Source organism: Arvicola amphibius, chromosome 10, assembly GCF_903992535.2.
Source record: "Arvicola amphibius chromosome 10, mArvAmp1.2, whole genome shotgun sequence".
Taxonomy (NCBI): Eukaryota; Metazoa; Chordata; class Mammalia; order Rodentia; family Cricetidae; genus Arvicola; species Arvicola amphibius.
In genome coordinates, this window is record NC_052056.1 from 47,069,923 (window position 1) to 47,094,060 (window position 24,138).

At 43.1% G+C, this 24,138-nt stretch overlaps 1 protein-coding gene across 7 annotated transcripts in view; it reads right to left on the minus strand.

Annotated features, from left to right (window-relative positions):
• Positions 1–24,138, minus strand: part of Phldb2 (pleckstrin homology like domain family B member 2) — a 215,175-nt gene that overhangs the window by 89,457 nt on the left and 101,580 nt on the right. For 5 of the 7 annotated variants that reach the window (XM_038346766.2, XM_038346767.2, XM_038346763.2 and 2 more), the window contains exon 2: positions 19,745–19,859. The exons of 1 other annotated variant lie outside the window; for it this stretch is intronic. In XM_038346766.2, coding sequence (XP_038202694.1) covers positions 19,745–19,853 — 109 coding nt within the window. In that variant the 5' untranslated portion in view covers positions 19,854–19,859. Of the gene's footprint in view, positions 1–4,207; positions 4,364–19,744; positions 19,860–24,138 lie in introns of those variants that run through there. One more of the 7 variants, XM_038346765.2, reaches the window with a different exon arrangement.

The following is a 24,138-nucleotide window of genomic DNA, read 5'->3' on the forward strand; positions in this document are numbered from 1 at the left end:
ATGGTAGACACTATGTGGTTCAGGATAAGTGGAGGAGCAGAGGTCAGAAAATTCCTTCTGTCTGGTTACTGCCAAATTCTGTGTAAGGCTTGGGGTAATGTCTTCAGATAAGTGAATTCTGTTTATTAGAAAGAGCCTCTCTCTGCCTGTCTCTGATCTAGTACTCACTGTCTAAATGTGGTGGTAAGAATGAAAACAGCCCAATAGGCTCATTTATATTAGTCCCCAGTTGAAGAACTTGGGAATGATTAGGAGATTATTAGCCCTGGTGAAGGAGGAGTGTTGCTGGGGTGGGGCTTTGAGGTTTCAAAAGAACAGTCCAAGACAGGCTCAGTTTGCCCCCCACCCAGCCCCCACTTCTGCCTGTCGATCAGGATGTAAACTTCTCAGCTACTGCCCAGTACCCCAGTGCCATGCCTACCAGCTTCCAACATGGACTAGCCCCCTGAAACTGTAGGTGAGTCCCCTAATTAAATACTTTCTAAGAGTAGCAGCGGGTATTTCACGGTTCTGCCCTAGAACTCATAGCAATCCTTCTACAGCGTCTTTAATCCTGAGATTACAGAAGGGGACCTACCAAACTGCAAATAAGACGCAAAATGTTTTGTTTGTTTGTTTGTTTGTCTGTTTGAGATAGGGTCTGATTTGACTCAGGTCAGCTATAAGCTTGCCACCGTTCAGGTATGACCTTGAACTCCTGGGTCTTTGTTGACAGGACTGGAATTACCTACCACCACCCCTGCTTCTTTTGTAATTCTGGGAAGCAAACCTAGGGCTTCCTGCATGCCAGGCAAGCATGTTGCCATCTGGGCTACATCCCAGGCTGCTAAGATTTCTAAGGTTCCTTTTACTCCCACAGTTATTTTCCTCAGCTTGCCCCCAGTGGTCAAGCTTGAATTGTCTTCAGATTTCTAATCTGAGTTTGATACAAGTGAATGCATTGTATATACACACACACATCAGCTAATGGATCTCCCCTACCTACCCATCAACTGCTCCAAAGCCAGCTCACTTCCATAGCTGCCAGGAATCTTTCCCCCTCTCTGCTCAGGAGGCTTCACCTCTCCCCTTCTGTCTGGGATAACCCTGTCCATTCATGTGCTCTGATCCTAACTCGCAGAGCAGAGAGCAGAGGGGGAGCCACTCAGATGCTCTGCTTTGTACCTGCGTTCAAAGGCAGCATCTGCTATGTCTGTGAGACCATCTGTTGCTCACTTTGACATGGAAAAGATAGTGCAGGCCTCGGAAGTGGTGTCACAGGTCGCACCCACCCAGACATATGCTCCATAGTCACCAGAGCTTACGTCATCACCCTCATCCAGGACTTTGTTTTCTCGTGAGGAATGGTATTGTTAAACTCTCACAAAGGGTCAAGTCTGGTTGGTTTTTAGTTTTCTGCTAAAAGAAGAGAAAATGTTTGTGTTTGTTTCTTTGTTTTTAAATCTGGCTTGCCTAAATATCAGTTATTAAATTCTCTAATTTCAGGCTCTAACTAGAGCTGGGTCTTCCCCTAACTCACTCAAGGTCTTATCAGTCTTTTATGGGCATATCACCTCTGAAGTGATCTGAACGTTGAACACCAAGGCTCCCTTGTGCTCAAACTCAACTTTAAGCCAATTCAAAGACATCAAGAAAACCCAACAAGGATCAGCACTACATTCTAAGACTCTTAATGCCAAGGACAGGAGGGGCCACTGCAGGTGAAAAGGCTTCTAAGACACGGGCAGTGTTGAGCAACAAGAAATTGGGTGAAGACCCAAATTGAATTAAGATCCCTAATTTGCTAACTGGCTGACCTAGGAAAACGCTCTAGAACAGGGCTTGGTCCAGAGAGGCCTCTGTGTGTTCTGGATGTTGCAGGATATTTAACAGCATCCCAGATCTCTACTCAATGGACTCTGGCTGCGTTTCCATACCCTCAGCTGTAATAACCAAAATACACCGTGCCAGCATTGCCTTCAGACCGGATGCCACCTCCTCTTCCTGGGAACTACTGCTAAAACACACTGCAAGGATTTAAGACAAAGACATCATTCGGGAGGTGTCTGTGTTTCAGATGGCTGGCATTCCCACATCTAATAGTTAAGCACAGAGAGACTTAGTGACTCAAAAAGCACAGGTATTCTTGGAAGCCATATAAAGCTCTGCCTTTCCCTGTCACCTGTGTCACTACCTCTCTGCCCAAGGCTGAAATGTACCATCCTGTAAGGTCACCTGCCATAGCCACAACCCCGGGTGCTTTTAAACTTATGCAAAACTCATCGAGACTCCTGACATGATTTCTTCCTTATACTACACAACCCACCATGCCCAGAGTTGAAGACCAAGACCATGAAGAGTTGAAAGTAGTGAAGATCAGAGTTCGGTCAAATCAGCTTTGGCTTTTTCTCCCTGTCCTGGGAAAGCCAGCTAAAGTGCTCAGCTTTGACCAGAGTGGTTGAAGCGATGTGTTAAGTCTTCGCCCACCTTCTTACCTAGCTTTTCTTGCTGCCCCCTCCCCCCCCTAGGATCCAGCAGACATCTCTGTAGTCATTCTCACCCTGAAAGAGCAGCAGCTGCCAGCTGCAAGGAAAGGGATTGAAGCCTGAAAATTGACTGCGAAGATGACTGCTCTTAACCAAACAGCTCATTTTGCCGCTTGTGGAGAGGGCTAGGATTTGCAAACTTCCCTGCCTCAGGAGTAAACGCTACATTAGCTGAAAGCAAAAGCCAACTCCCCTCCCCTTTAAAGGCCTTTGTCAAAGTTTGGAGACACTGTACAGAGTTTCTTCATTATACCCGATGTTTAAATTCCACAATAAATTTATCAGGAAAAATAAACAAATAAAGATCTCTTAAACAACTAAGTCCCAGATATGAACAGGGAACCTGGAAAAACCCAACTGTTGCTTTTCAGAGAACCTTAGCTCTCTATTAAAACAAATATTTACCCAATTGAAGCCGATGGCACTAGGCATATTCTGTTAAAACACTGGGCCACTCTAAAGGTTTATTTATCCCAAATCCAACTACTCTGTTGCTATCCTACCAGGAACAAAGAATTCAAGTGCTCCAAGGGCAAAAGTTTAACCCTATGGAGCTGTGGACCATATTTGGAGCCTCCCAGCTAAATCCAGGCGTTTGAAGCCCAGAGGGGGTAAAAATCTCAAACGTCCAAATTAAGCCCACGTTGGAAGCTTAGTTACAAGCATCATAGTTGAAAATTTACATCTGTAACTCACACATTCAGATTCCGGAGGGAAACGCGGCTGGCAAATATTTATACTAACGCCCTCCACATTTTATGTCTCTTCTAGGTCCCTCACATCTGCGACGGGCTATAACTAGCTGTGCATCCTAGAAATCTCGAGTTATTTCAGAACCACAAAAGGAAGACTTCCAGGGAAAAGGGCTGGGCCCGGCTAAGGGATTTCCAGCCTTAGCTGGTCCACATAAAATGCTGCAGTAGTCTATCCCCTCACTTAAGAGAGAAAGGTAAGGGAGGGACCGCTGGAAGGAGATTGGATTTGTTTAACTTTTCCAAACAGGAAATCCCAATCCGGGAAGGGACAGCCCGTCAGCCTTTTAATTTCCTGGCGGTGGCAGGAGTTAGCCAGGTCCTTGGTGCTTCAAGTGCCGATAGCTAAGGCAAAGTTACTGAGCGCACCAAGAACAGTTCGGCTGCTCCCTGCCGTGAAGGGAGCTGGTGAAACTGAGGCTCGAAATGCTCCCAGAATTTACGGCTGCCGTCTCTAAGGGCAAAGGGAGCACCACACCATCAAGGTTTAGGGAAACGATAACTGAATCGCCATCAAGGGCTCCGGGTGAGAATCTCGGTCGGGAGGCTCACCCTGCAGCCTCACTTTAGAAACAAAGTACAGCTAGAAGCCTAATTCAAAAAGGTCCTCTCGGAGTCCCGTAATCTAGCTGTGGACTTTCTCTTTCCCCGGGGTCCACATCTCTGCCTAATCAATCTAGAGTTTCCGCGAAAGGTACCTTCGGGACCCTTAATTAAATCCTGCCTTTTCACCACAACCACTTTGGATGCGTTATCCCTACTGGACACCCCTTCCCCAGGAGCCCTCCACTCAACCTCGTTATGCATAAGGGGGCGGGGGACAGTATCCTAGGGTTGTACGGTTCGGGCTTTACAGACCCCTGCCCGGGCTTTTGTCCCTACAGCCTGCAAGGGAAGCAAAGAAAATCTGCGCCCACGGCGCCCACTCACCAACTCATCTTTCTTTGGAGCTGCAGTTCTCTCTACCGGTCCCGCTGCCCTTGGGCCTGGCCCTCGCCCCGGTCCTCCTTCCCTGGAGTCTTAGTCCGGTTCCCCTCCCGCAGTCGCCGCAGCCGCCACTGCCGCCACTGCCGCCACAGTCTTGCAGCCAGCTCGTTCTTGCAGCCGAGCACCACCGCGCACTCCAGGCGCCCCTCCCGGTGGGGGCGGCCACCGCCTCCTCTCCGCCCCCGACCTCCGCGGCAAGACAGGCGGCTACCAACTGGGCTGCGGGGGAGGCTGTGTCCCCAGGCAGCCACTAGGGTGCGCAAAAGCAACTCAGAGCGCTCCTCCAGGCCCACTGCAACCCCCTACTCACCTGAGGTCACAAGGCCAACGAGGGCCGGAGACTGCATAAGGCAGACGCACCGCTTTGCTCTGTGCCACACTCTGCAGCGCCCCTCGGACTGCGATGGTGGACTCCACGTAGCTCAGTCCCTGCCCCGACACCCTTCTGAAGCCCAGCAAGCGGGTCCTCCGGGTTCCAGCTGGGAAGTCCCGGAGCCTTCCGGCTCCCGGACAGCAAAGCGGTTGCTGCTTTTACTGCTGCAGGAGTGGACTGGCTGTTGGTCCCATCATCCGGCTCCACTTTCTCAGAGCTGTGTTCGCAGCAGTGTAGTGGAAACCTTTGTGCTTGGTCTCTTGGTCTCTCTCTCTCTCTCTCTCTCTCTCTCTCTCTCTCTCTCTCTCTCTCTCTCTCTCTCTCTCTCTCTCTCTCTCTCTCTCTCTCTCTCTCTCTCTCTCAATGGACGAGAGAACACACGTCCTCGGGTGGTGATTTCCTCCCCAATGATGAAGTTTCTGCTCTGGGAAACTCCAGGTGACCGCACCTCTGCCAGACACTGTTCTCCCCGGAGGCAGGTTTACCTGATGCGTCAGAAAAGCAGCTGTGCCACACAGCAATGAAACAGCCTGGGGTCAGGAGACTTAAAACTCCGTGGTACTGATTTCCTTGGCATGGTGTCTCATAAACGGTTCTGTTTTCCATATAGTTAACATAACCAGTGAAAACTAATGTAGATTTTTTCCACCATCGCTTCCCTGGGAGGTTACGAAATAGACTGGGGACACCCGCAGACCATGTTGACACGCGCAAATGTAGCTCTTTGCAAACTTCTGGCCCAGTGGGGTTTAAACGATGAAAGACAACCCTGGAGGAACTCACAGCTTAAGGAAAGCACAAGGACCGGCAAACTCTAATTAATAACAATGTAGCCTGGACAAGTTGTTTTAGCTACCAGCAAGGATGTCTCCAAGACTGTAGCATAGCAACAGAGGTACCTGTGATGCCCGCACCACGAGGCAATTAATCAGCCTCTGCTTCGTGTATGCAAAATGTCTGAGTGTGAGTACACTCACTTAACGAAATGTCTATTTAGAATATTACATTTGTATAAGTAACAGTCTGAATTTTTTTTTTTTTTTTTTTTTGGTTTTTCGAGACAGGGTTTCTCTGCAGCTTTAGACCCTGTCCTGGAGCTAGCTCTTGTAGACCAGGCTGGTCTTGAACTCACAGAGATCCGCCTGCCTCTGCCTCCCGAGTGCTGGGATTAAAGGCGTGCGCCACCACCGCCCAGCTCAGTCTGAATTTTTAAATTAAATATATTTCACTATTTATATGTATGCGTGTTTTGTGTATGTGTGTGCACGTGAATGCAGGTAAGGGGGCGGTGGGGGAAGAAGAAATGTTTGTGAGCCTCTCGAAGTGAGTTTTGACAGCTAGACTCCGATCCTCTACAAGAGTGGTGCAGCTCTTAGTAGTTGAACAACCTCACCAGTCCCTAAAGTTTGACTTCTAATTTCTGCTATAAGAATGGTTAGCATTTTCAAGTATTCTCTGCTCATTGCCACCCCAGTAGCATTTACTCCACAGTAATAAATTCACATCAACTTAAAATCACTTATCACATCTCAATAAAAATAAGACACTCTTACCTTCGTTTACGTTTCTATTCACTTACGGCTTAACGATAACAAAATGCCTTTCCAGAATTAAGAAACTCTGTCTCCACTTTCTACCTTCTTTTACTCCAGTCAGAAGCTGCCTTTATTGTGTGCCCTTGAGCTTGAAACTCACAACTGAAAGATTGCTCCTTCCCAGGCATGGTGGTACCTGAGGGTAATCCCAGTCCTTGAGAAGCTGATGCAAGAGGATCAAGAGTTCCAGACAAGTTTGGGCCTCATAACAATTTGGGACCAGCCTGAGCTTGAGCTATGTAGTGAAGACCTGACTCAAAATACCAAAGACTGCCTATTGAAATCAATAGGGTGGTTCCTCAGAAAATTGTGAATAGATCTACCATAAAATCCAGCTATATCACTCTTGGGCATATACCTAAGGGACCTTCCATCCTACCACAAGGACAGTTGCTCAGCTATGTTCATTGCAGTTTTATTCATAATAGCCAGAAACTGAAAACAACTTAGATGTCCTCAATCATTGAATGAATAAAGAAAGCGGTACACTTACACAATGCTGCATTACTCAGCTGTTAAAAACAATGACATCATGAAATTTGTAGGCAAATAGATGGAACTAGAAAAAAAAAATTCGTGAGTGAGGCAACCCAGACCCAGAAAGTCAAACATGGAATGTACTCACTTAAAAATAGATATTAGCTGTTAAGTACATGGTAGTCAAGCTACAGTCCATAGTCCCAGAGAGGGTAGGAAAGAGGAGGGATCTATGGGGGAATGCATGGATCTCCCTGGGAAGGGGAACTGAAATAGATTTTGTGGGTGGACTAGAGGCAGGACAGATGGGAGCAGAGGGATCAGTTGTGTGGGGGAGGGTGTGGCACCAATGACTGCTCATGTAACTCAGTATAAGCAAATTCCAGTACTGCTTTCTTAGCACTGAGGTTGGGGGGACACCTCTCACTCCTGTGCAACAATTACCAGCTGAAATCTAGTTCCTTTCAGCTCCTTGTTTCCTGAGTACCCAGAGTTCAGATTTGGGACCTATATTCAATCTACTGCTTCCATTAGTGCTGTCTTTCTGCCCCATGGAACTAAATACTGTCAAGTGTCCTCTACCCACACATTGCACCTCCAGACCAATCCTCTCTCTCCAGAATCTCAGGCCCCCGGCAGCTGCCCACGTGGCTACCTACTGACCTAGTAGTTACTGTTCTCAATGCTGATTCCCTGGAACGTTTTCCCGTCTCCAACCGCTCTTTTCCAACTGAAGTCATCCCCATATCAGATCTAAAACTTTACGTCATCCTCGAATTTAATTTCTCTCCAATGCCTCAGGAAGCCTTTCCTGCTTTTTCTAAAATAAAGAATTCAGCTACTGACGGCCTCACTGCTAATCTCATCTAGATACCATCTGCCATACTGTCTTGGCTTTACTCTTGCTCTCTTACAGGATATTGCCAGCCCAGACACCAGGGTGACCACTGTAAAATGCTAGGCAGCATGATCTACTCCTTTCCTTAAAATTCTGCTGTGACCCAATTCAGTTCAAGCAGAAGCCATGTGGTAGCCTAGAAGGACATTACTGACCCACTCTTCTCTAACACCACCTCCTGTTTCTCTCACCCAGTTTTTGACACCATATCCTTGATATCCCTGCCTTTGTTTCCTGGATACTGCATTTGCCTCAGGACCTCTAGAGTGCCCACACCCTTAACTGCTACCTCACCTCTTCTCTAGCATGAATACAATCAGAGGAATGTCTGCAGAGTGACTAATTCCTAATCAGTAGACAAAGCTAATGTCCACTGTCCTGCTGTCTCTGATGATAGCTACATTCCTCACAGGACAAGGGGTCATTTTATTTATATTTACATGAATCACACTCTAGGGCTGGGGAGATAGAGAGAGGGGCTATCAGAAAGTACTTATTTCATGTGATTTTTAAAGTCACTTAACGCAGCAGAGCTTCTCTTGATGAGTCAGTGTGGTTTTCCCTCTGTTTTATAATACCATGGCAGCCTGAAGACAAAAGAGATCCACCCAAAGGTACAAGTGGTAAATTAAATTAAATTAAGTGTTAAAACGAGACCTTTAATCTCTTAACGCATGCAGGGGGGGGTGTCACTCAGTAAATAACTACTACTAGCAGAAGTGTCAGACTCACTTATAGAAGGACCTAAGCTCTTGTCTTTTACCTTTTCATATTCTGAGTCCCATTTTATCTTATATTTACTTATTCATTTTAAATAATTCACTGAGACTGGTTTTGAACTTCTAAACCTCTCACCTCCATCTTCTGAATGCTGGGATTGCAGTTCCCTCTATACCTGCTTTATGGAATGCTGGGATATTGAACCCAGGGCCTTGGGCCTGCCAGGCAAGTGTGTTACCAACTGTGCTACAGCCCCCAACACACATGTGGTTTTTTTTTAAGTAAAATTCTCTCTTGTGTTACAAATCAGAGCTTTTCCTCCTAGCCTCTGCCATTCCCAGTCATCCACTTTTAGGGTGCAGGCTGGAAACTGCACAATGTTCCTTCGTTCATTGTTTACCTCTCTGGGATCAAATATTATAAAATTTGTTCTTATCTGACTGTGTCCTTCAACTTCTCAAGTGGGGAAAAGTAAAGTTTTGTCTCTGTCTCTGTCTCTCTCTCACACATACACACTCACACACACACACAAACACACACACACACACACAGCTAAAATAATTCTAACAATAAAAGAACTGCTGGGGTCATTGCCATTCCTGATTTTACTTTATGTACAGAGACATAGTAATAAAGACAGCGTGGCACTGTCATAAAAAAAAGACACATTGATCAATGAAATAGAACTGAAGGCCTGAACATTAGTTCACACACCCACAGACACCCGATTTTTAATAAAGAAGCCAAAAATACATATTCTTTGGAGAAAAGACAGCATCTTCAACAAACGGTGCTGGTGCCGGGCGGTGGTGCCGCACGCCTTTAATCCCAGCACTCGGGAGGCAGAGGCAGGTGGATCTCTGTGAGTTCGAGACCAGCCTGGTCTACTAGAGCTAGTTCCAGGACAGGCTCCAAAGCCACAGAGAAACCCTGTCTCGAAAAATCAAAAACAAAACAAAACGGTGCTGGTCAAACCAGATAGCTGCATGTAGAAAAATGCAAACAGATCCAAACTATCACTTTACACAAAAATCAATTACAAATGGATCAAAGTCCTCAGCATAAGACCCGCTAACACAAATCTGACAGAAAAGGAAGTAGGGAATGCGCTTAAATTCATCAGCACAGAAAAAGACTTTTTGATCAGAACCCTGATAGCACAAACATTAAGATCAATAATTAATAAATGGGACCTCACAAAACTAAAACTCTTCTGTGTACCCAAGGACACTGTCATTCAAGCGAAAAGGCAGCCTAAAGAAGCCTTTACCAACTATACATCTGACAGAGGTTAGTAAGCAGAATAAAGAACTAAAAAACAAACTGAACATCAAGAAAATAAACAATTTAATTTAAAAATGGGCTACAGACCTAAAGTAACTTTCAGAATCTTAACTTTCAGAAGATAAGGCTGAGGAAAACTTAAAGGGTCAGTGTCTTTAGTCATCGGGGCAAGCAATGTTAAAACTACTTGGAGATTTCATCCAGTCAGAATGGCCAAGTTCAACAAAACAAATCACAGCACATGTTACTAGGGATGCAGGAAGGAGGCAGCACTTCTTTGCTCCTGATGGGAGAGCAAACTGGTGCTTCCACTACGACAGTGTATGTGGAGGTTCCTCAAAAAGCTGAAAACTGATTTACCACAAGATAGAGCTGTACCAAAGACCACTCCATCTTACACAGAGAAGCTTGCTCATGCGTGCCCACTGCTGTTCTACTCATAATAGGCAAAACTGGAACAGCCTGGATGTCCATCAGTCGATGTGTGGGTCATGAAAACGTAGTATATTTTCACAATAGGATTATTTGGGGGTTAAGGAAAATGAAATTATGAAATGTGAGGTAAATGAATGGAGCTAGAAACAACCATTCTGAGTGAGGTAACATGGACCCAGAAAGATAAGCATGTGTGTTTTTTCTCCTATGTGGAAGTTAGCTGTCATGCTTTAGAAATGTGTGTTTTATCTAGGAATCCACAGACGTTAGGTAACTAGTAAGGGACCAGAGGTGAAGAGAGGGTCTTCCAAAGAGAGGAAATAAAGTATAAAGTTACAGGGAATAAAAGGCAAAACAAAACAGCAGGATTACACAGAGTGGGGAATGGTAGAGAAAGGTAAAGGAGGGAATACAGAGAAGAAGAGCTAATACTAAAGACTTGTTGGAAAAACTCCAGTATAAAAACATTCTCAAATGCTTATATAAATAAATGGAGTTTATGTGGAGTTAATCCTATAATGGGAAAGAAAATACCACAACTAGACATCATATATAGAAATACCGCCAGCTCCATCCTTTTGAGTTGTTGGCCATAGACTCCCTGGCCAAACATTAAAGGCCATTGTCAATACTATTGGTTATCCTCCACAGCATGATGGTTAGACCCTACTGCTAAAGACCCCACACACACCCTTAGAACACAGAACACAGAGAAATTGGGCTGGTGCTCTACCAGAGGTTTCACCCGTACTGACTGTTGTTCATAGAGCTGGAAGGTGCTGTACTGGTGAGTAAAAGTAATTATCAATTTCACCCTGTTATCTGTTATCACAGACTCTATGAGCTATAATAGCTTCCTGCCTTCAAGATGTGCCTTTCTTTAAAAAAGCAGTCATCTATTTTCACATGAAAATTGAAATCATTGCTAAGGAGAATTATGTAGGACTATTGTAATAGTGGGCATATCTTACATAACAGTGATAATTCGTACCACATGAGAGTGGTACACATATTAGGAGGGTAACTAACCAAGTTTTGATTGGATTTAAGGTATTCTTCATGAGATGGAAACCATACCTAACACAGTTAATGAGGCCAAGAATCTGAGGCTAGAAATACTGGTCATGGAACCTAGGGGAAAACCTACTACTATTATTCTGCTTAATGAACATAGCACTAAAATGGCCCCTAATAACATAGTGCTACGCCTATAAACCATTGAATCACTCAGTTCTCATCAGAGAAGCTTCTTCAAGCAGTAGATGATAATTAACAAAAAGATTCACAACTGAACAGTGGAAAGAGGGAGTGACAGACTTTGGAGCACTCAGTCATCAATGGATTGTAAGAGTCAGAGAGGGTAGATGAGTCTGATAACGTGTCTTCCAGGCAAAACAGAGCTGGTGTACATATGAACTCACAGGGACTGAGATAGCGCACACATAATGCACACACATTTAAGCCAGATGAAATTCCACCAGGGAGAAAGTGCCTTGGGCACATTGATCCACCCTTAGCCAAGAAACTACTTGCTAAGAGGGAAATCCATTTTCTTCAATGGAATAACAACTGGTGTATCAACAACAGCCTAGGACAGGGCCCCACATTTAGGTGTCGGTGACCAACACAAATTCAACTCGATGTCTTTTTGTGTGTTTTTTATTTTTATTGTGAATTTTGTAGAAGAAGATCTGGGAGAAATTGAGGAAAGGGAAAGCTTATAATCAAAATAGATGATATGAAATTCTCAAAAAATATTAAAAAGAATTATAAATGGATCATTCCACTTGGATTTATATTTTGATTGTTATTGACACAATCTCACATAGTCTAGACTGTCTTCAGATCCATGATCCTCCTGCCCCAGCCTTCCAATGCAGATATATAAGAAACTTTGAAATGCTTGGAATAATTTTGCAATTATTTCTTGTCATTTACAAAGACTATTTGAAGCTGATTGGAATTTTACATCTTGACTTAGTATATCTTTTCCTTTCTCTGCAGTGAGAGCTACCAAATTTTTACAGCCTTGAGTCATCCTCCAACACTTGCAGCAACTGCCTGGACTGCTTTGTCCTTCAACGTTACAACTATCTCAAGACTCGTAAAACTTTTCAGAGTGCTGAAGAGAAACAGTTGATCTGGAGGCAGGCAGACCTAGGTTTAAATCATGATTTGTTACTAGCTAAGCAATTGGAATGCATTGTTTACCATCAGGGAGAAATAAAGCAATCAAAAGAAAAGTCTGCAGTCACCCTGCCCTTCTGTGGAGCTGTCGCTTATGGCATTGGCCATTGTGATGCACGTTGTCCTGGGTAAGCTGAGAGTCACGTCATGTATTCCTTTTAGAGCATAGTGCCAGGACAATTGGTCTCTCGCTTCAAAAATGTACATATCTTCATTTCTTAGAAAAGCTGTCACTCATTTTCACACAAACTTGCAAACATTGTTAAGAAGAACTACATAAACAAATGGTTCTTTTCATACCAGGATTTCCAGGAAGCACAGAGGCAAGCTTCTACCATATCATTCTATAATAATAGCAAGGATTTTTTTAACCTCTTCTAACTGTTCTGTGTCTTTGAAGTATATTCATTCCAATAACTTTATTGGATGTTTAGATTTTTGATTTTATATTCTCAAATACATACTTAAATAGGTACACTATAAATAACATATTAGTTACCCAGGCTAACACCAGAAAATGAACCAAAATTAAAAATGAGTCAGTTTATCCTACCAAGGGCACAGGAAGACAAATGCCTTGTTTTTGTTTTTGTTGGGAGGAGGAGTTGGGATTCTTTTGGGGGTATGTGGTTCTTTTTGAGACAGGATTTCTCTGTGTAGCCCTGACAATCCTGGAACTTACCAGGCTGGCGTCAGACTCAGAGATCCACCTGCTTCTGCCTCCTGAGGGTTGGAATTAAAAGCATGCATCACCACTGCCTGGCTAAATTCCTCGTTTTTTAAATCTCTTTGGAACATCAGATAATCATGCTCAAAGTGATGCTTTAAGTTTAAGCTATGACAAGATTTGTCTTCTATTTAAAAGAAAGGTCTAAATCCAGTTGCCCCAATAAATTTATGCATCAAAGTGGTTTATTTTGTGTGTCTTGATCTCATTTTTTCCTGTGAGTTTTTGTTCTAGTGATGCAGGAAAAGGATGCTCTCTCTCTCTCTCTCTCTCTCTCTCTCTCTCTCTCTCTCTCTCTCTCTCTCTCTCTGTGTGTGTGTGTGTGTGTGTGTGTGTGAGTGTGTGTGTGTGTGTGAGAGAGAGAGAGAGAGAGAGAGAGAGAGATTATGTGTGCGTCTTACTAATTAATGTACCCCAGCTGCATTTACTTTGGCTCACTTCTCTCATGACAATCACTTTTCACGCATGAAGGTTTAAAACAAAGAGGTGGGTTTTTCTATGTTATTTTTATTACAGGAAATAAGAGCCTTATGTTCCTTGATATCACAGGGAGCATAGATTCTCTCCTGTCTTGTGGCCTTTATTCTTCCTTCCATCTGAATTTTGCCACCTGTCAAGTTATCTCACATCACAGATTCTAGTTCATCTGTAATAATATGTGCAAAGTACTGGAGACTTCTCATAGCTCAGAAGACCAGACCAGGGTTCAGAAGATGAGAAGTGTCAAAAGAAAATCAACTTTACTAAGCAGCTCAGAAGTGTGGATGTTGGCATGTCTCTCCATAAAGGTTTTAGTAACCAACATATAACTAAATCAGGGTTTAAAACATGACAGGAATGCATATTGATAGCAGAGTTTCTGGGGCCAATGAATTCATCAGAGAAGACAACACATTTGACCTTCATCTTACAGGAAACGGGATTTCTAGGCACAGTATGGTGTGAGCAGTACAGGAAGACCGTAGGTCCCAGGCAGTTTGGGATATGGTAACAGCCTGTAGAGAAAATGAAAGTGAGGGAGAGGGGGCTAAGATCTAAGAAGTTGGGAGCAGATTTGGGAGTGGATGATGGAGGCTTCCCATTGGCTAATAAAGAAACTGCCTGGCCCATTTGATTGGCCAGCCCTTAGGTGGGCGGAGTAGACAGAACAGGAAGAAGGAAATGAGGTAGATGGCTCAGTCAGATGCTACGCCTCTCCTCTCTGAGGCAGACTGCCTTGCCTCTCCTCAGGGAGAGAGATGCAACGAAACTCCAGCCCAAGATGGACGTATGCTAGAATCTTTCCCGGTAAGACACCACTTTGTGGTGCTACACAGATTATTAGATATGGGTTAGTCAAGATGTGAGAATTAGTTAATAAGAGGCTGGAACTAAGGGCCAGGCAGTGATTAAATGAATACAATTTGTGTGTTGTTATTTCCGGGACATAAGCTAGCCGGTGGCAAGGAGCCAGGTGGCGGGAAGCCGGCCTGCAGCTCCACACTACAAGTGGAGATTGAAGAGATGCGAAATTGAAATTCAGACTTCACATCTAATACCATTTGAGTTACATCATATCCTTGTTCTAAGTTGTTCTAAGTTTTTCTTTGCCTGACAAACACTAACTATAGGAAGAAGGACCTGATTATACAGAGAAAGGATGCGAGAGAAAAATGTGTTCCAACTCCAAAATTTATACTCTAATAAAACCCTGGAAATGCTATTTCCTGTGTTAAACTAGAGGTGCTTCCGTTATCAAGGATGCTCAATTGGACATTCTCAGGTGCACAGTTTGGACACTGAAATTGATCCCATTTCTCACCACCATTTTACTGTTCTCATGCTATAATGACTTCACGGTTAGAGATCTTAAAGTTCTTACAGAAATATGCATGAAATAGGTCTGATCGAGTTTTTAGATCAAATGTCGGTTTGGTGGTTTGAATGAAAATGGTCCCTGAAGGTCCACAGGGAGAGGCATTATTGGGAGATATGGTCTGGTTGGAGGAAGTGTGTCACTTCAAAGTCCAGAGTTCAAACCAGGCCCAGAGTCTCTCCCTTCCTACTGCCTACAGATCCAGATGCAGAACTCTTAGCTACCTCTCCAGCATCATGGCTGCCTGTGTCCTGCCATGCTTCCTGCCATGATGATAATAACAAAACCTCTGAAACTGTAGGCCAGCCCCAATAAAATGTTCTCCTTTATAAGAGTTGCTGTGGTCAAGCTGGGTGGTGATGGTGCACGCCTTTAATCTCAGCACTGGGGAGGTAGAGGCAGGCAGATCTTTGTAAGTTTGAGGTCAGCCTGGTCTACAAGAGCTAGTTCCAGGACAGGCTCTAAAACTATAGTGAAACCCTGTCTCGAAAAAAAAAGTTGCTGTGGTCATGGTGTCTCTTCAGAGCAATAGAAACCCTAATTAAGACAGGTGAGCTGGAATTTGTTGATATACTCAACTGTGTCCCTAGAGGCTCAGGCCTGCTTGCTTGATTATTTTCAAATGTACCACTTTATAGGGATAGGTTCAGTGTTTCTCTCAAGGGATTGAGAAACTCAGCCATTCAATCCATCATTATGTGGCCTCAATCTCTGTTCAGAGATTAAGGTTTAGTACCCAATGTGTTTCAGTAGATTAAATAACCGATTCCAATACTGACAACGTTACCACATTTTTAGACTTACTTGAATTTCTAACTATTCTCAAGAAAGGGAATTTCTGTAAGTTACAAGTGATCCAGAAGAAGATTATTGGAACACATTTATTGTGTTTAAATGAGAACACACACACACACACACACACACACACACACACGAACAAAAGTCCTTTGTAGGACATTCTCTTATTTCTGATCTCCAGAGATTGATTCATTAGGTATCAGTATTATATTTACAAGACTGACATTATTTCTAGAGAGACTGGCATGGTGGTGCAGAACTGTAATCCCAGCATGCAGGAGACTGAGAAAGGACGTCATGAGTTCTGGGTCAACCTGGGTGACATAGTGAGATCCTGTCTCACAAAACAAAACAGTCCACAAAACAAAAACAAAACAAAAGAAACAACCAAAAGACATCTCTAGAGCTCTGGCATAATTATAGGAAGGAATGATACCTTCATGATTAATATTAGCATTACCAGAAGTTCCACAACTTAATGCATAAGAGGGAAGTTGTAGACACTGGAATGAATTTGCCATTCAAAAAGCATATGTGAGTATGTCTGAAGAGTGCACCAGAATTAGGATAGAGTTTTCTAGGAATCTATTTCCTCTAAAAAACAAATTCTAGATATGGTCTGAGGACCTCCTCTATTGCCTCCTCATTCCACAGCTGAAGTGCTGGAGGAGAAAAAACACAGAGTCTCAGCCTCCAAGTCGGCTGGGTGCTAATGAGCAATCAACAAAAGTTCTGAGGCGGTTTAGTGTTCCCTGATGAAGAAAGCTGCTTTGGTCCCACATCCAAAGGTTATCAAAGTGACTATTCATGTGGAAAATTCCTTACAAGGCAGTTTTGAGGGGGTCCATATCCGTGGAGTATAATGCTACCCATGATGAATAATTCACTGACAATTACTTCCCAAAAGAAAGTTGTAGCTTTCATGGGCCATTAGTATTTCTTGCAAAATGTTCAGTGACTTCACAAATAGCGAACTCTGTGGTCTATTGGAGATATCAAGCCTTTCTCTTCCACTCAAATCCCACAGCTCTCAGTTCAAGAAAGAAGGATGGCAGGGGTGCATTGGAGGAGTATGGGGGTCAGGCACTGCTTGCGCCAACATGCATGTCCCTTGAGCATAAGGGGACCACACAAATGGAGGTCATTATCGCCTTCCCCTGGCCCACCCCTGTCTTCTTTGTTGTGTTCTGCAATTAATTAATGGAAGATTAGCCTCATATCTAGTCACTCAACTGCTCAATGTGGCAAAGATCTTTATTCTTTCTAACCCTCGGTAGCAGCCCATTGCTGAATCACATCCACTTCTGTCACTGATTTGCATTTGTTCATTTGGTTGTTTAGCAGCACAGGGGCGAGAGTCTGTCGAGAGTCTGTCGCACAGCGGACAAGCACTCTGTCACCAAGCTACACATCTCAGTTTGACCTCCCGCATATCTTTCAGCGGTTCTCTTCTCTCTATCTCACTTTCTTCATGGATCATTTGTTATTTTAACACCTATTCCTTCCTTCAGATGGCTAGGATAAATCCTAAGAGTGCAGGGGCAATGGAGCCTCACCCAGCCTGGGGATGAATGGACAGTGGATGTTGACTGAGTGCAAGACTCAGTGAAGCAGGGAAAGTTGTGAGACTCTGAAGGGGAAGCTAACATCCACAGGTTGGGAAAAAGACTGGATGTATCAAACCTAAGATCCAAAGAGCAGGTGTAGGGAGATCTCCAAGGAACTGCTCGGATTTGTTTATTTGTTTGTCTCTAAAACTATACACACACACACACACACACACACACACATATATATATTGGAGTCAGAGAGATGGCAGTGTTAGGAGCATTTGTTATGCTTTCAAATGACCCAGGATTAATTCCCATTATACATGGCAGCTCACAACTCCAGTTCTGGGGGATTTAATATTCTCTTCTGACCTCTCACATCAAACATAGGCAAGGTGAACAGACATTCAAGCAAGCAAAACACTCATATACATAAAATAGAATAAAGAAATCTTTAAAATTTTCATATATTTGTGTGTGTATGCCCATGCATGCATGTGCACTCTAGGACATGAACACACATGTGAGAGTGTACAAGTCAGAGGATAAATTATGGGAATTGTTTGTTTTCCTTCTACCTTGTGGATCCTATAAATGAAACTCAAGTCTTTAGGCTTGTCAGCAGATGCATTTATGAACTGAGTCATAAAAAGCCCACTAATTTGAAGCTTGAGTTTATTGTTGGATGTCAAGTCTCAGAGGGCAGAGACAGCAAATACTGGAATGATAATTCCCCAAATGAAACTTCTATTCTCAATACTACTAATTAAAAGATTTAGTTATTTTATCAATTTTCTTCCCTCTCTACAACATTCCAGCTTTGAGAGGGTAGGGATCTAACTCAGCTATATACATCCACTCCTGTCACTCAGATATGATAAAAATACTGTAACATATTTGTTAAATGAATAATTATATAAACCGGTCATCTAGCCGGGCGATGATGGCGCACGCCTTTAATCCCAGCACTCGGGAGGCAGAGGCAGGCGGATTTCTGTGAGTTCGAGACCAGCCTGGTCTGCAAGAGCTAGTTCCAGGACAGGCTCCAAAGCCACAGAGAAACCCTGTCTCGAAAAACCAAAATAAATAAATAAATAAATAAACCGGTCATCCATAGTGAAAAATCTAATCTCATTACTGCATCTATGGAACTCTTCAGCCGACCCTTGCAGTCCATTTAGACTTGAGACAAAATAAATCAAGAGTCCTCAGTGGAGCCTGAGAGTAAGGGCATGGAAGCAAGCCTCTGGTTACTCCAGGCTGTTCTCTTGCTAAGAGACTGCCATATTCTCTCTCCCCTTCCTATGAGTAGGAATTCTACCCTCAGAGGGAACTGTTCACACACATCCCACTCTTCTCATTTTTGACACACACTCCCTACAAATTACAGACTTGCAGACTCTCACAGAAGGATAAGAGGATCCCCTCTGTTTACACAGAAGTACAGTCAAGGGAGAGAAAGAAGGAGAGAAAGGAGGAGGGAGAGAGAAGGTGAATATGAACCCATGTTTGCTTTCATTTTCTTTTTTTCTGGATAACCTTAGCATAGAAGCTTTCCATTTAACACCTTGATTCTAGAGCTATCCAGAATGACTAAATGAAATACTGAATCTCATTTGAAATTAGTTTCCTAACACAAGGGGATTCTGGAGCACAGAGATGACTTCAGGGGATACACAAGCTACCTCGTGTATCTCCAAATCCTTGATACAGAATAAAATTCATGAAGAACATACACATTTTGTGAGTCCATTTGTTCTTTTCAAATAGTGTGGAATAGTTTTGGGGAATTTCACCCAGTACTATAGCCTTGTGAGCCGGAATGTTTGAGTACAGCTTGACCCTTCCTGGGAGGAAACAACAGGATCAGTGTTCTGGTGCCTTTCTCTGTACAACCCAAAACTCTCCTTTTTGTGTTAATGTTGATTTAAGAAGACCGATGGATGGCTTGGTATTATCTCTCTACAGTAGCTACCTTGATTTAAACTTATCTGCAACATGTTTTGGTGAGGTAGGGAACTACCTATAAAATAGCATTTAACTAAAGCAACATGCTGGGTTTGCCTGCTTCTGGCTACTTTCATATTTCTTGTACTTGCTATATTCTTGCAATTTATACTTGAGAATTCCAGCTAATGGTGGTTTGGATGAGACTGTCCCCAGTGGGCCCATGTATGTGAACCCTTGGTTCCTAGTTGGTGGCACTGTTTGGGAGGTTTAGGAGATGCAGTCTTGTTGGAGGACTTATGTCACATCAAAGGCAGAAGTCCTTTTGAGTTTAAAGACTTGAACCACTTCTAACTTGCTTTCTCTACTTTATACTTGCAGGTCAATATGTGAGCTCTCAACTTCTGCTCCAGCTGCCATGCCTACTGCTTTCTGCCATACCTCTGTGTTATGATGGACTCTTATGCCCCTGGAATTGTGTGTGCAAATAAACTCCTTTTCTCTAGAAGTTGCCTTGGTCATGATACTTTGCCACAGCAAAAGAGAAGTAAGTAGCGTATAGTTCAATCCTAATATGTGTTAGTGAGTCAACAGAAGCATTGAAGAACCATGTGTAGATGAAAACAGTTCTCACCAAAGTGTTGTAGGTCACCAGGTCCATCATCCTTGGGTTCCTCTCTTGGTTCACCTTCTTCTTCCATCAGAATCACATGATGATTCTCAGAAGAGACCTTGGGATCCATGCCTACCTGTTCTCACCAAGAAAACAAAATAGATGCTATGACTGGGAAGTTGAAAGCTAAAGTAACCTATGGAAACTGCAGGTCAACAATGCTTCATTGTGAAGCCCAGACGTTGAACGTCTGGGAAACTCTAACTGCTGTTGGAGTTGAAAGCAGACATCCTGGGGTCAACATGGTACCTCATCACTGACTCTTCCTTAGAACATCAACATAAACAGCAGCCTCATCACCATCAACAAAAGCACAGACTTGGGGTAGAGTAGTTATCTTCCATTAAAAGTGGACACAAGCAAGGAAATAAATAGCTCTATTTTACTCCTTAGGACTACACTCAAAGGATCCTTGTGGAAGCCTGAAACTTTAGATAGCACCAAAACCTATATATGTCCTCAAATTATTAGTGATATTAAATATTAAAGTAATAAAAGAATGATATACTGTAACAAAAGTTATGTGAATTTTTTTCTCCCATTCTCTCAAAATCACTTATATCTTAGCATCTTTGCTATCTGATTTTAATTTTTACTTTCTTATGGAGTTAAAAACAAAGGCGTTTCCTTGGCATATCATAATTGCTTCATCCCAGTTTTGAATGTTTTCCTCATTGCATCCCAGCGTTCTTAACACAGACCACGTAGGAGGAAGAATTTATTCTGACTCATGGTTCAGGGGTTTCTGTCCATCACGACAGTGAAGAGGCACAGCAACATGAAAAGTTCATAACCATTGTAATGCGAGTATATGGTAATGTTCAGGAAGAAAAAAACTGGGCTTGAAGACCAGCTGAATTGCGATGCTTGGGCTGTGACCCCACTGCCATGTCTACCAGCTAGGTTTCAAGTCCCGAAGGTTCCTCCCATACATGGGCTACCGACTGGGGACAAGGTGGTAACGTACATGCTCCTGTGGGAGATATTTCACACCTTAGACCATAGCAATCTTCTCTCCCCAGACTATGAGCAAACAAAACGAGAAGTATTACAGCACAACAAACACCAGTCTAACAAAGACAACTGCTAAGTGGTTAGTGGAGGGTAGAATATGCACTGTGGATGCTCTGGACAAAGGTTCCTCTCAAAGGCAAGATGAAATTTGATGGAATGCAATTTTTTTTTAATGTTCGTCTGAAGGGAGTGAGATTCAAAACGTATGAGTTGTTTGTGAGGAGAGTTTTTCATTTAGTATTTTCACACCACACTTGACTATGAGTTCCAAAATCCATGGGAACTGAAAACTTGCATAAAGGGAGACGAACAGAGAGAGCAATAGTTAGGTCAAGTTCCTTGGGTTAGCCGTTGCTTCATTTTCTACTTTTTTTTCTATGCTTAGTATTTAACACCCACCCTCTTAGGTATTTTGTTTTATATTGCTTCTTTTAGCTTTTGCAAAACCTGATGTTTCAGAGAAGGAAACTGGCATCCTTGTTCTAAAGAACTTGCCTAGAAACTCTTGACCTTCAGTCAGGATCCCGTAGTTTTCATGTACCCAGCATCCCCTTCAGACTGGGGGAGATGGAGGGATTCTATTAGCACACAGTGTCTCCTATTTTATGTACATACTGTGAAAATAATTTCTCATTTCATTCCCACAATGATATTCCAGGCTCGGCATTACTATGTACATTTTACACGAAGAGGTACAGGCTGAGGGAAAGTCACAGGGTTGTCAGAAACCACAGAACCAGACATGTACAGTATCTCATGAAGTACATTGAACCCCTGTCTCCAAATCAAATGCTGAAAAAGCAACAAATTTGATTTACATTCTTCTTGATGTATCAAGAAGAACTAATTTTCAATGACAATAGAGCTGGATGTAGAAAATTAAATAGAAAAATCTACAAATTGTAAAGGTGAGAAGCTAAAAAAAATGAAGCTGGGCACTTATTGAAGAAAACATGATTCATGGTGACAGAAATCTGGCTCAGTGGTTAGGACTGTGTACTGCTCTTGCAGAGAACCCAAGTTTGCTTCTCAGCATCAACATCATCTCAACTAACTGCCTGCAATTCCAGCTTCAGAGGAATCCAGTAAGTTTGACTTCCACGGACACCAGCACTTGTGTACTCACACACGCACATGTGGGTGCACACACAATTTAAAAGACGTTTTTAAAAATATAGCAAGTCATAGACTGAGATATACAGGAACTAAAACTTAATAAGGCAGTGTGATGCATGATTTATTGGTACTGATAGGAGGCACAAAGGAAAGCATTTTTGTAATTTGGCTAAGTGATAGATGAGGGGGCCATTATCTGAGAATAGAAATACAGGAAGTAGAACAGATGTGGAGTGGCTTGGAGAGAGAGGGGGGGATAGAGAGAGAGACAGAGAGAGACACAGAGAGAGACACAGAGAGAGACACAGAGAGAGACACAGAGAGACAGAGACAGACAGAGACAGACAGAGACAGACAGAGACAGACAGAGACAGACAGAGACAGACAGAGATACAGAGACAGAGAGAGACAGAGAGAGACAGAGAGAGACAGAGAGAGACAGAGACAGAGACAGAGAGAGACAGAGAGAGACAGAGACAGAGACAGACAGAGAGAGATACAGAGACAGAGAGAGACAGAGAGAGATACAGAGACAGAGAGAGACAGAGAGACAGAGAGAGAGACAGAGACAGAGAGAGACAGAGAGAGAGACAGAGACAGAGAGACAGAGAGAGACAGAGAGAGACAGAGAGACAGAGAGAGAGAGACAGACAGAGAGACAGACAGAGAGAGGGGGGAGTTCAACTTTGGACCTACTTAGCTGTAATGTATCTGCAGAATGAAGTGAAGAGTAAAGACGATTATTAGGGAAGTGTGTCTGGAGGGTGTAGACCTTGAGATGTTCCTTTTTTCCTGAGATGGGAGTAAGCAAGTCACGCTAGAACAGGGGCTGAGGGAAGAGAAAGATCAAGAAGAAAAACCAAGGAGAGAAGATTAAGAAAGATCCTGGGAGAAGAGAGAGAGGAAAAACATGGCTGAGAACAGAGTTGGTGTGTTGGTCTTGATTAGCACCACTTTCAGGAATAAGTAGAAGGAGAAGAAGGGAGATATCAGGTAGACAACGGGCCTGGGTCAGGAAGGCTCAACAGTGGGAGATTTTCACACTCTCATTCCTTTTGTCAATGAGGTACAAGGACAAACTTCACTGGAAGTTAACCAGGCTGAGGACTCTTGCATTTGCCTCTCACAGGAGACAAATGCTGACCTATGAACTTCTACACATATTAAAAAGAAATGTGCAAAACCCCTGTCCTGCAAACAATTCCAACAAGAAAGGAAAAAACACAGCCTCAGAAGTAAATATCGGCAAATCACACATCCAATAGGAGATTTGAATGTATACTATATCAAGAACTTTTTTATTGATTTTTGAGACAGCGTTTCTCTGTGTAGCCCTGGCTGTCCTTCATTTTGCTCTGTAGACCAGGCTGGACTCGAACTCAGAAATCCATCTGGTTCTGTCTTCTTTGGGCTGGAATTAAAGGCATGAGACACTACTGCCTAGCATAAGAGCTCTTAAAGATCAAGTTCTTTAAATGTTATGGCTAAAAAAAGTTTTTAAGGAAAATGTATGGACATCCAAGAAGCACAGAAAGAAATGCTGAATATCATGACCCGTATGGGAAATGCACACCAGAGCATAATATGTATAATACCAACTCCCACACAACATGATTGCTATAATGAAAAAGATATTATATCCAGTGTTGGAGGAAGTGAGGAAATTATGAGATTAGAATGCTCACATGTTCTTTGTGTAAATGTAGAATGTGGGTGTTTACAATAGCAGGTCAACTTCTTACAAAGCTAAGCATAGATGGGATATGGAGATAGCCTAGTGGTTGAGAGTGATTCCTGTTCTTCTCGAGCACCCAAGGTCATATCTCACCATTCACATCAGGTGGCTCACAACCACCTGTAACTCCAGCTTCAGGGAATTTGAGAATTTGATGCCTTTTTCTGGCTCTGAGAGTATCCACACTCATGTGATACACATATACATGACACACCACACACACATAAAAGAGAGACAGACAGGCAGACAGACACAGAGACACAGAGAAAGAGAGTTTAAAAGATCTACATTTAAGAGTTAAACACAGCGCTTCCATGGCGTTCAGAAGTTCCATTCCTATGTACACACCCCCCAAAACTGAAACATTCTGTACAACATCTTGGATGCAATTGTTACTCTCATTACTTCCAAGGGCCAAATAGTGTAGGCAACCCAGATGTCATTGCACAGGTATGAATAAGTCAGATGTCACTTATCTACGCATCAGGTC